The sequence below is a fragment of the Danio rerio genome, chromosome 4 (genome assembly GCF_052040795.2).
Source record: "Danio rerio strain M-AB ecotype USA chromosome 4, GRCz13ab, whole genome shotgun sequence".
NCBI classification, from domain to species: Eukaryota; Metazoa; Chordata; class Actinopteri; order Cypriniformes; family Danionidae; genus Danio; species Danio rerio.
Genome location: NC_141024.2, coordinates 2,693,959 through 2,707,500, shown reverse-complemented (window position 1 = coordinate 2,707,500; position 13,542 = coordinate 2,693,959). Strand labels below are relative to the sequence as shown.

Below are 13,542 nucleotides of genomic sequence, written 5' to 3'. Positions count from 1 at the left end.
AAGTCTTCTATTATGTTTGGTTGGTTTAGTGTTTCTGATGTGTAAAGCTCATCTAGCATTAATCTAAATGTAAAAACAAAGCACTAGTTGCACTAAGGATGTCAAAAATAACACTTAAGTATTGATACTGGAATATTTGGCGTGGTCTGCTCAATATTGAAAATGGTATCTACTATCGACATCTTTCTTGGTGTTGTATGGAAGTCACAAATTCCAGTACTGTGACAGCATTATCTTGCACCGCGCTCAGCTGATTTTTGTTTAGCCATCATCGTGTGACCGCATGTGTAGGACCAGCAATGCCCAAGCATCTTTGCAATGCCAAACACATGCTTGCCACTTTGCAGTTTGGGGTTCACTCACTCTGCACTTCTCTGACATGAGAAATACACCTGTTGCACACCACAGGAACTTCCTGTCACTGAAGATCAGTTGATATCATGCAGATTCACAAGCACCTGCGTTTTTATGTGGCACAAAGTATGATAAATGGAGGGGGTTCACAAATTCAGTGCTTATTCATAGGATTATGTTGTAATTAATTGCTGAATCTTATCACAACATACTTTTTTTGAAATGTATTTAAAGCAGGTATAATGACAAACAAAAAGTTGCTTTATTGCAATGTTATAAAGGGGAGTAATTTTAGAATATCATTGATCAAATTGAAGTCTTGTATGTTTTTTTGATCAGTGTTGTTTGTATTTTTTGTATAATGCATGATTAAGATTCTTGATTGTACTTGTATATGTTGGTCACTTTTATTATACTGGCAACCAGTGTTTCCTTGAATATAGCCAATGCTGCTAATATGGCAATAAAACATGAATTTGTTTGCTTTGTTGAGAGTTTAAAGGTTTTATTAAATTATAAATGGATTTTATTGTAAAAAAAAAAGCTAACACAAGTATGTGTTAATACATTAATCAGCAATGAGAAATAACCCTCTTTAGTAAGTTTAATGCACTGTTTTGCTATTAACTATACCTGCACAATGTTGTAAAAATTGACATTACATAATTTTTAGTAATTTATAAATTGCAGATATATTTCTGCAGATGACTTGGATTTTTAAGGATTCAGCATTTCAAAATGTTTGGGGTTATTTTAAAGAGAAGTTCAGTAATGAGTGGAGTGATTTCCATTTTGTACTATAACAATATATATTTCTACACGAGTTTTAATGGTTCCAGATTTAGAAGAGTACCCCAACAATAACTGAAGCCACGCCAATTACAGGCTCCGTTAAATGGCATAACATATTTTCAGCCGACAGGCTTTCGGGGGCTAAAAATTTGGTACATCTCTAATATCAACACTTAAGATTCTCATTGTTGCACATTTCTGCTGTGTGATTGCCTCTTAGGTCTATATATAGATATATAGGTCTATAATATAGAGTAAAAAAGTGCAGAGCTCATTGTTACTGACAAATTTTATCGCGATTTGATCTAGTACATCGGCCCTTACTTTAAACTAATGTGAAAAATCTGATGTAAAATGACACCCTCACTATAAAAATTATTGAATTGTTTTTTGTTGAAGCAACAAAAGCTGTTGTGCCTGAATGCTTTAAACTGACCTGATGAAAACTAAAGACATTAATTTAACATTTTAAATCCAGAATAGTTAAATTAATAATCATACTTGACATTGCAGATCCAGCCATGTGCACATTGCGATATTGATGCTAAACTTGAGTTAAGAAATTAGTGTCACCTTACATTTATTAAAAGCTTTTGTAATATTATTTGCTTAATGTTAACAAGTAGAGTCTTCATTTTAGGTCTATGAATATTCAGAGTATTTTCAGTCAATATCTCAGCATGTTGTAAACCAGATTGACATATGACAATGAATACTTTCAGCATTTGGTATTGTGATGAACAATCACTGCTGTATTTGTGAGTGTGACAATCATTCAGCAGTCCGAATGTCAAAGGCACTGTAAATGTTTAAATATTCCATATTTCTTTACATTTTGCCCATGATATGCATAATCATTCCTAATATATTGGAATTCTGAATATCCGCACATGCATTCATCTAACATTCAATGCATAAAAGCTTCAATGCGTGATAATTGTGGGCAAAGCACACGAGTTGGTCGAGCTCTTTCAAATTTTAAAGCTGAAGGAAATGCTGGTTTCCTCGTGACCCCTTTTAAGACATGTCATGTTGACGGAGGAGGAAACCCAGTTAACACCTGCAGAGTTTGCTGGGTAAATGTTTAATCTCCTGTGATCGTGTGTTTGCAGTAAAGACCAGGCTGAAATGGACCCAGCAGATATGGAAGATGTTGAAGAGGAGGAGGAAGACGCTGGGGAAGACAACAGTAAAGGTATGATTGCTAATTTCTGGATGCATTTCTCTTTTAGCTGTAGTATTTGTGACTTAAACCAACGTTGGATTTTGCTAACGCTTGACTAAAATGCAAAGATGTAGCAGTTAACCAATACATAACCACGAAGATGAGCTAGAACTAGATTACCTGGAGTAGTTTGACCGGTACAACAGGTTCTGGAGGTGAACTCCTATTAATAAAACTCATAATAATCTTCTCCATAATGACTTTTTTATTTTAATTTCACCCCATAAGCAATGATTTTTAACCTATTAAAGACAGACCTGTTTTGATCTCTGTGGTTAGATTGCATATGCATTTGTTGAACCCATCACTTCTGTTTGCATTCAGTTATTTTATTCATTATCAGTTTTAATTTAAGAAAAAATACTGGAATTAATCCTGTGCTACATTACCCATGATTCTTTACCGCAATTTCAACAATCACAAAGATGCAGTGTGCAAAGCAAACTAAAGCCCAGCTCCTTCATAATTTACTGCAGTTTACAGCGTCTTGATGCTTTCAAAATAGCATAATATATATTATTTAAATGATAATAATAGCTGGTTGGTTTGGTCCGTGGCTTTTATGAACTCTAGAAAATATATCTGGGGAAGAACATGAGAAATGTTTTGTAATGTGCAAAACAGTAGATCCCATCCATGGCTGGATGGATAAAACAATGTTGATTCTTCTATTGGATATGATGGATAAAACCATAAAGATCCTATTATTGGGGACCTGGATGGATGGATGGACGGAGCAACTCCTGCTGACAGTCGCAGTTATTATGATGAAGTTGCGTATGTTAGCATTGGCACTTACTGTGTTGGGTAACCCGATATCAGTCATCACCCTCTGTGACCTCAGCTGTGTTTAGCAGCTGGACAGAACCATCCTGTTTAATATTAATTAATCTGCTCACTCTATAAAGATTGCCACGGTTGCGTTGATCTACCATTTTTATTTAGTTTTTTGATGTAAACAGCATTTTTTTTAATCCTTGTTGAAGGTGATGCTCTAGATCTGGGAAGCTTGAGATCAGAATTTTTATAAATGCATTTTGAAAGCATTTGTAAACTAAGATCATGGATAATGACTGCAATTTAAAACAACTTATTGAATGCATTATACAGTTTAATTTATTACATGCATCATACTGAGGATTTGATCAAGAAACATTTGTTATTATCAGTGTTAAACTTAACTGCTATTCTCATTAAGGATGCTTATTTGAAGGCTAAAATGTGAATGATCTATCTTTAATTCTCAAATTTATAAACCAGTAAAGAAGTGATCTACATTCATAATTATGATAATCATTAATTGCTGTTAACCGATTCTGTGGAAGTATTTGATCCTAATGGAACAGGCAGACGAGTTGTTGATATTATTGTAATTATTTTTAACATAATTAGCACAACATTAATGCATTTAAATATTAACAATAGCACAACAGTAATGCATTTAAATAACAATAGCACAACAGTAATGCATTTCAATATTAACAATAGCACAACAGTAATGCATTTAAATATTAACAATAGCACAACATTAATGCATTTAAATATTAACAATAGCACAACAGTAATGCATTTAAATATTAACAATAGCACAACATTAATGCATTTAAATAACAATAGCACAACAGTAATGCATTTCAATATTAACAATAGCACAACAGTAATGCATTTAAATATTAACAATAGCACAACAGTAATGCATTTCAATATTAACAATAGCACAACAGTAATGCATTTCAATATTAACAATAGCACAACAGTAATGCATTTCAATATTAACAATAGCACAACAGTAATGCATTTCAATATTAACAATAGCACAACAGTAATGCATTTAAATATTAACAATAGCACAACAGTAATGCATTTCAATATTAACAATAGCACAACAGTAATGCATTTCAATATTAACAATAGCACAACAGTAATGCATTTCAATATTAACAATAGCACAACAGTAATGCATTTCAATATTAACAATAGCACAACAGTAATGCATTTCAATATTAACAATAGCACAACAGTAATGCATTTCAATATTAACAATAGCACAACAGTAATGCATTTCAATATTAACAATAGCACAACAGTAATGCATTTCAATATTAACAATAGCACAACAGTAATGCATTTCAATATTAACAATAGCACACAGTAATGCATTTAAATATTAACAATAGCACAACAGTAATGCATTCAAATAACAACAATAGCACAACAGTAATGCATTTAAATAACAACAACAACAATAATAAGTAACTTTAAAAAATGATTCAGAAATGTAAAATTAATCTAAATATTTGACAATTAATGAGTTTATAGCATTTTAATCAAAAGTGAAGATACCATGAAAAATGTCATCAAATTCCCAATTTTGGAGCCTTTTGGTGTATAAAAATACCTTAGGTTTACATGAGGTAGCTCCATGCTAATCTCGCACTATCTGGCAACTGTAACATTTTTAACAAAGTGAAACCAGAAAAGATTTTAGAATTTTCAACATGTATTAACACAAAAAATCTTATTTAATTTGTTTTATTGTTTGTTGATTTTTAAATTGTATATTTATTGTTGAAAGATTCCTGCCATGAAAATAGCCTTGGTTGCTGACATGGCATTAAAAAAAACAAAAATCTGGCATCTGTAAATCCAATTAGATCCTCGAGTCTCAAATACAGCAAATATTACTTTACAAACTGTACTGTAAATAAATCACATGGAGATTTTCATATTAGCCTGATATTACTGCAATTAAACTGATTCAATCGAAATGTACACACTTGCACAAGTAAATGGACTCTGTGCTAAAAATCTGATTCATATTGTTGTTCTACTAATAGCTTTAACATAGTTGACCTGCAGTTATATAGTATATATAGGTGGTGTTTATGTACACTTGTTTAATGAAGTGGTCCGTAATGCAGCACAAGTTAATGTTGTTTGTGTTTCAGCACGTCAGCTGACGCGGCAGATGATGCAGAATCCTCAGATTCTGGCGGCGCTGCAGGAGAGGCTGGATGGACTCGTAGGATCTCCCTCAGGATACATGGAGAGGTACGTGTGAAAACACCCACACGCAACCTCAAATAGCTCCCCTCATTCTCATTGGCTGCAGATTCATTCCTCTACTTTGCAAACACTGACTGAAATGAAAGGCTTCTAATTTGGGGCAGATCCTGTTTCTTGTGTCAGGCTCTGAAATGAATGATCGCTTTGAGCCAAAATAAAAAGAGAGTGCACAAACAAGATTAGTAGGAAGCTTTAGGTTCATTTTTGGTATTTTAACCACTGATCCTTAAGCATAAAGCACTTGTGTACTTTCTGTAACTATTAAAACAATAGTTTGCCCTTCTGTCAATTAGGTTAGTTTCAGTGCTGTTTAGTGGAGTTTAAACATGGCTAGTTTCTAGTAACTAATTTCCATCGTCTCTGCTATAATGTTACTAGTTATTTTGTAAGATACTAGTATTCAGCTTAAAGTGACATTTACAGGCTTAACAGAGTTATTTAGGTTAGTTAGGCAAGTTAGTTAATTGGGAAAGGCATTGGTCGCTATTTCTGTAGCCAGCTGAAGAAAAAAAATCAATCCAAATTTGTGTTTAATTGCTAAATGAATCTGATTGATACAGGTTTAGTGCCTAAAGCCCCGGTTACACTGCACTTTTCGCCCCATTCATGTGCATGAGAATGCTGCAGACTGGAAACGCAAGCTTGTGCGACTAGTTTCACAGTTCACTGCATTGGAAAGTTCAAGCTTGGTGAACTCCGACCTGTGAAATCTCTTCATGTGACTGCGTGAGACCAGTCAAAGATCAAAACATGACTTCTGTACAAAATTTAAAATGTTGACCGATTGTTTGCTTTTTAGTGTCTAGTCATCTTGTTTAATCCTGCTCCTTTTTGCTGTGCTGTACGACTAAATTCCGCACGCGCGCACAAGTGTGGCTGCAACGTTATTTCAGTTGAAATAAATAAATGTTAGTTTTTCATTTAAGATGCATGCATGTATAGTGTTAGAAAAATTCTCATATTAAAAAATGAAAAATGCTCCCAGAAATCAGACCCACATCCAGCCAATCACAATTATTTTCAGACTGAACTAATTGAGCAATACATCTTAATCAAACAAGCAAGTTTTATTCATGAACTCTAGTTACCAATATGGTTTAATTATCTTCCAGTAACATTTGTTCTCCATGTATTTATAACTACCTGATGAGTTTATTATGGATTTTGAAACTTGTGTGTGCTTGTTTTGACGCTATTTATAATGTATGGATGAGAAATAACTGTATTTGAATTAGTTGACTGCAAGTAAATACTTTTTCCAAGTACCTTAGTGTTTATCCCTCAATAAGTCTGAAATTTCATGTTTTTAAAAAAAGTCTTAAATTTGACTGAGCTGAAATCTGCAGAAACACTGAGCATTCAAATGTCAGGTCTTTATTGTATTTTATATATATTTATTCAGCCTTTAATCTGGTTTTGAGTCACTGATCTGTGTGATTCTTGTGCTTGTCGACCTCATTTTGTTCATTTTTTTTTGTGCAGTTTACCAAAGGTGGTGAAAAGACGTGTTAATGCACTTAAGAACCTCCAGGTCAAATGTGCCCATATCGAAGCTAAATTCTATGAAGAAGTCCACGAGCTGGAGCGAAAATATGCAGCTCTTTATCAGCCTCTGTTCGACAAGGTGAGCTTCGAGGACCCACACGTTTCTGTCCTCCAAAAGAAAACCATGCTTTTAGTTTACCTCCTAAATGCAGTCTCGACCATTTTAACCTGGAAAAATGTATAATTTTTTTGAAATATGGAAGGTTTTACAAAATTTCCCTCAATGTACTTTATTCATTTTTTTTTACTGTTAATTTATTTCATTTTATTTTAAATCGATGCTTTTTTTAAATTTATGAAATTCCAGTTTCCATCATTTTAATCAGGAAAATATGGGAATTTAACCTCAATATACTTATTCTTTTTTTTTTTACTATTATTTATTTTAAATGTTAATGCTTTTCATCTGAAGTTTCAAATTCCATCATTTTAATCTGGGAAAGATGTTTAGTTTTTCTAGAATAAGAATTTTTAATAAGTTCCCACTAAATATGCTATTAATATTTTTACTATTAATTTTTATTTCTTTCATTTTATTTTGAATTGAAATGCCCTTTTCTTCCTGAAATTCTATTTTATATAATTTTAACCTGGAGAAAATGTATAATATTAAAGTTTAACAGTCTCCTCCAAATATACGTTTTTTTTACTATTGTTATATAGATCACTTTTAATTCATCTTATTTTAACCAGGAAAATATGTCTTTTTTCTAAAATGTGCTAATTTTCACGAAGTTTCCTCAAAATATACTTTTTATTCATATTGTTTCTTTACTATCATTTCATTTATTTAATTTATGTCTTAATGCTTTTTTTTTTAATCATTGTAAGCTGTAGTTTTAAAATAAGGTGAAAGTTCCCTCAAAATATACTTTTTGTAATTTCTTGATTATTCATTTTTATTTATTAATCCTTCATCTTATTTTAAATTGAAATGCTTTTTTTCTTTCTGCAATTCCAATTTCTATAATTTTAACTTGGAAAAGATGTATAATATTTAAAAAAAAAAAAATGGGAGTTTAGCAAAGTTTCCTCATTTTTAACTATTATACGTTCATTTTTAAAATGTAATTTTTTTAAATATATATTTGTTTTCTTAAATCTGAAATTCCAGTTTCCATTGATTTAACCTGGCAAATCTCATCTCTTTTCTAAAATATGGAAGTTTTTACAAAAGTTCCCTTAAGATAAACATTTTATTAATATTTTTACTATTATTAATGCATTCATTTAAAAAAAAAAATCTAAATACTTTTTTCCACAAATTAATTTTCATAGTTTTAACTTGGGAAGGATTTAAAATTTGTCAAACTATAGAAAAATTTAGCCAAACCCCTGAAATATGCTTCTGTTTTAAGTCAACCTTTTTATTTCTTGTAATTATTCATTCATTTTTAAATAAATGCTTTTACTTTGAGAGTTTATGGAAGTGACACTTAGTTTGAAAACTATCATCTGTAATTAATGTGTAGTTTGCTTGCATTTGGTTATTTTTGGCCAATTGTAAATTTAAATTCCATTAATTCCAATGAGAATTGTTATTGAATGCATAATGAGGAAGAAGAGAAAGCGTTGCTGTTCTAGAAGAGCAGTGCTGTACATTTAAACCGCTTCTATTGACCTGCTGCTTCAGCATTTCCAACTGCAGCAAACACAAACCTGCTGAAAGCCTGTGCTCAATCAAGGACACCAGAGACGAACAACACAACCTGTTTACATTCTCACCTCGGTCATAATGCTTTTACCAGATTTACTCTGCTCAAGCTAAATCTTAGACGCATGGATTGTTTTAGCAGGAACATTGATTCATATTGTGGTTTGTTCTGTGCATAAACTAACTTGGGCACAGTTGCTTTAGCAGTCATTAAGATTTTATTTTACAGTATTAAGCTATACAATAATACTACTTTTAGAGTAGTAAAATAAACTATACAGTAATAAAATACACAAGTATTTTAGTATATTTATTGATAAACTGAAACCTCTAATATGGCTTGTGGTTTTTTTTGTACAATGCATAATTAAGAAAATAATGATTGGAAATTTTTAATACTTGCCATAAATATATAGTCAATGTTGCTGAAAAGGCATTAAATAAATAAATGAATGATGAATAAATAGCATGCAATAAAATGAATATACTGTCTTTTTCCCTTTTATTGACCAATTACTCTTAAACTCATTTTGCTTAACCTTTTACTTAATAGAATGTAATAAATTTAGTAATGGAGTGATTCAATAAGTGTTTATAATTTAAATACATTTGAATTGGGTGTTTATATACAATATATACATATGCGTAAATCTATATCTGTTATTGTTTGCAGTGTCTTCCTGCAAATAACCTGCGCTTAATATTACATCCAATTTATTAGAACAATTATTGATTTCACCTCCTCTATAGACTGTCATGTTGTTATTTATTATTGCGACCATTTTGCTGTGTAGTTGGCTAAAGCATTGGTGTTTGTGTGTTTAGCGGAGTGAGATCGTGAGAGCGGCGTACGAACCCACAGATGAAGAGTGTGAGTGGAAGCAGGATGAGGAGGAAGAGCTGACAGTAAGTAAGCAGGTACAGGTGATCCATACCTGCATGCTTTACAAACACTGCCACCGCCTTAAAAGGACAGTTCGCCCAAAAATACTGCCATCTATAGGAAAAACAAATACTGTTCAAGTCAATGGATATTGGTTTTTAGCCATTCTAAATATCTCAATGTTTGTAATTACATGAATTGAGTAATTTTGTTATATTTTTTGGTGAACTGTTGTTTTAACTGGACGTGCTGATATACATTAATACAATATATCATAAAGAACATGCATATTATCATAGGCACTTAAACATAGTTGAATAATTATTTAAACTTTAAGTACCCTTGAATAATATTCACACACATTGTTCACTTTAATAATATTCATGCTGTAAGACTTGGTCTATTTGCAAATTTTAACAGGCCTGTTGTTTATTAAGCCTGTAATATAAGGCTTTGACTTAACATTTAATTAACATTTAATTTCAGTATTTTTAATTAGCATTAACTTAGTAACTACAATAAAAAGCTCACTGTTGATTAATGCATTAAATTAGCAATGACTGTTACTTGTACTTTATCATCCTTTTGCAACTGTTTATTGTAACATTTTGTTAGTTGTATGCAAATAAGCATTACACAAAGTTGTTATTATACATGTTAAAATCTGCAGCTTAGGTTAATACTGATACCACAATAATAAGCTTCAGCGTTTAATCAGATGTTTTAATGTCTAAATGCATCAACATCAAATTGTAAATGGTTATTAAAACCATTTGTTTTGCTAGCATTAACATGGTAACTGCAATAAAATGCTCACTGTTGATTAATGCATTAACTAGTGTGCGTTAAGTAGACCATTGCAATGTTACCTATTGTACTTTCATCATCCTTTTGTAATTGATTATTATTGTAGTTTTTGTTTGTAATATACAATAAAGCAGTACACAAAGTATTTGCGTTAAAATAATCTCTTGGCTTGGGTCAATACTGATACCTTAATGATAAAGGCTTCAGCATTTAAGCAGCTGATGTTTCCTAATAACTAAAATTAAGTTGTTTTTTTGGTAGCGTTAACATTGTTACTGCAATTAAAGGTTCACTGTTGATTAATGCCTCATTATTACCATTATAACCCTATTGAGCTCTTATCCTTTTGCAGTTGAATATTCTGAAACATTCGCTTATACACAGCATTGCACAAAGTATTTTTTATTATACATGTTACAGTAATCTGCTGCTTGGGTCAATACTGATACCTCAATGATAAAAGCTTCAGCATTTAAGCAGCTCTTGTTTTAATGTCTAATAATGCATTAAAATTAAATTGTGTTAATCATTAGTTTTGCTTGCATTAACATGGTAACTGCATTAATGCTCACTGTTGATTAATGCATTAACTGTGCATTAATTAGACCATTGTAATGTTACCTATTGTACTTTCATCCTTTTGCAATTGATTATTATTGTAGCATTTGTCTGTTATATACAATAAAGCAGTATGCAAAGTATTCGTGTTAATCTCCTGGCTTGGGTCAACACTGATGCCTTGATGATAAAAGCTTCAGCATTTAATCAGCTGATGTTTTCTTTATGCATTAATCAAAAGAGGTAAGTGGTTAATTAAATGGGAGTTAAAATTGTTTAATTGGCATTAACGGCAATAACATAACTGCAATGAAAAGATTGCTGTTGATTTTAATGCATTGTTTGTTAATGAGACTTGTGTAATGTTACCTGTTGTACTTTTTTCAATTGCAGAATGATGATTGTTCTTTGTTTCTCTTCAGTATTGTTTATGCATTTGTATACAATAAGAATTTAAATGTTTGTGTGTGTGTGTGTATATCATCTCTATTGCAGCTTAGGTCAATACTGATACAACATAATGATATAAAAGCTTCAGCGTTTAATCAAGTCTAGTCTTACCTTTGTTGACTCTGGTTGATTATCGCCCTCAGGAGGAAATGAAGGAAAAGGCCAAAGTGGAGGAGGAGAAAAAAGACGAGGAGAAGGAAGATCCCAAAGGCATCCCAGAGTTCTGGCTCACAGTTTTCAAGAACGTGGACCTTCTCAGTGAAATGTTGCAGGTAGGACGAGAGTGTAGTTACTTTCAGGTTTACTCTTATAACGCACTTTTAAAACAGCCACAAGACTGACCAAAGTGCTTTACTACATGATTAACAGGGAGATGAAGTGCTTAACGTAAATACTTTTACATAAATCTGTTAATATAGCCAAATGTTTGGTGCAGTTAAACATGCACATTGTTGCATTGGATATAAGTTTTATTAATCTTATTAATATCCAATAAGAGTTTGGTCACTAAACATCTTTAGGAATAGAAAAATAAGGATTTTTGTTTAAATAAAAATGTTTTATTGCAACCATAAAATGCAAACTACAAGATTGCAACTACATTTCATATTCGTTTCACTTTATTTGTGAATTTTGCATTTGTTTAACTTGATTTCTGTATGCAAATTTATTTAAATTTTATTTTCCCCCAGCATATTAATTTGGGTGAACCAATTTTTTATTTTTGTTAGATTAGTTGTTGTCTTTTGGTACTGACTAGTCTAATGTATGAGCACTAATATACTACTGTAAAGCATCTTATAGAAAATACTAATTTAAAAAGAGATCTGAGAGTAGTTTACTTTGTAGTCGCTATGTAAAAGATATAATTGCAGTGATGCATGGAAAAACAATCCTCAGGCCAATGTAAACAAATGGGTTTTTAAAAGAGACTTAAATGGAGCGGCTAGTGTCCATTCTGATCTCTGCTGGTATTGTGTGCTTGGAGGGAGTGTTTGTGACTAGTTTGAAAGCAGGTCATGCAGCAGGGGATTTGAGGCTGTGAAGAGTGTAGGACTGGTGCTTACTGCCATCTACTGGTGGGGAAGTGGAGGATTATTAGATAACACAAGCCCTACAGTTGGTGGTACCCTGATTTACAGGGTTCATATGATCATTAAAAACCTGGTAAAGTCATGGAATATTGACATGGCATTTTCCAGGCCTGGAAAAGTTTTGGAAAAGTCATGGAAAACAAATATCTGTTTACTTGAATATAGGTTAGGTGTCTTGACTTCTACTCTGCCCTTGGCCAATCACATACTAACATTATTAGTGCGGTGTAAGCATCATCTAAATTTTACATGGATCTAAATTTAAACTAAATAGATTGCTGTGTTTTACCATATGCTGTAACAAATTTGAACATGCATTGTTTTTCTTTAACCATGCGGATGTAGACATTGCATGAAACAATAGGTCATGAGAATATACTTAAGTCAGGGGTGTCCAAAGTCGGTCCTGGAGGGCCGGTTTCCTGCTGATCTTAGCTCCAACTTCCTTCAACACACCTGCCTGAAGATTTCTAGTATACCTAATAAGAGCTTGATAAGCTTGTTCGGGTGTGTTTGATTAAGGTAGAGCTAAACTCTCCAGGACACTGGCCCTCCTGGACCGAGTGTGGACACCCCTGACGTTGGTAAATTCTCATGACCTTATGTTTTAGTAATGTGTATGAACCCTGATTTTATTTAACTAGCTTTTTTTTTCTTGCATTTCTGTACTATAAAACAGAATTCTATGTACTGTAATAAATAATACAGGTATAATCTGTATATAAGGAAATGTATTGGCAGCAGCTAATAAAGTGCACAAAATTGATAACGCTTCAGCTAAAATGGAATTTACAAGCAAGTTAAAACTAATATCATGAGTCTCCATTATAGTTAAATTTGGCTTTTAGAAATCATTGTGTACTAAAATTGTAAGCAGCATTACTGCTCGTGTTAAGTAAAGATGAAAGTTGCATTTAATAGTACTGATTACTAGTCTTCGCTGAGGCCAGCTTCCAGCCTCCACTGCTGAGACTGCAGCTCTGCACAAGACTTTTGGCCAGCGGAGAAATTAAAATGTTCGTGCTGAACTGAGTCTGCTTCTCTCAAGGTTTTTTTTTCTTCACTCTCCAATTCCGGCGCTGTCGCCACTGGCTTGCATGGTTCAGGATCTGAA

The 13,542-nt window shown here is 32.4% G+C and overlaps 1 protein-coding gene and 1 long non-coding RNA gene across 29 annotated transcripts in view; one reads left to right on the top strand and one right to left on the bottom strand.

The window, feature by feature from the left end:
- LOC148679895 (uncharacterized) overlaps positions 1 to 2,821 on the bottom strand; it is a 3,641-nt gene extending 820 nt beyond the window's left edge. Inside the window, exon 1 of the long non-coding RNA XR_015942166.1 lies at positions 1 to 2,821. This exon is cut by the window's left edge and continues 98 nt beyond it. This is a non-coding gene — a long non-coding RNA (uncharacterized LOC148679895).
- Positions 1 to 13,542, top strand: part of nap1l1 (nucleosome assembly protein 1-like 1) — a 29,078-nt gene that overhangs the window by 4,393 nt on the left and 11,143 nt on the right. For 14 of the 28 annotated variants that reach the window (XR_015942039.1, XR_015942038.1, XR_015481820.2 and 11 more), the window contains exons 3-7: positions 2,259 to 2,341; positions 5,320 to 5,422; positions 6,920 to 7,061; positions 9,462 to 9,542; positions 11,478 to 11,606. Coding sequence is in view for 7 of the 28 variants with exons in the window: in XM_087246145.2 (XP_087102271.1) it covers positions 2,259 to 2,341; positions 5,320 to 5,422; positions 6,920 to 7,061; positions 9,462 to 9,542; positions 11,478 to 11,606 (538 nt within the window). In the remaining 21 variants the exon portion in view is untranslated. 28 annotated transcript variants of the gene reach the window in all.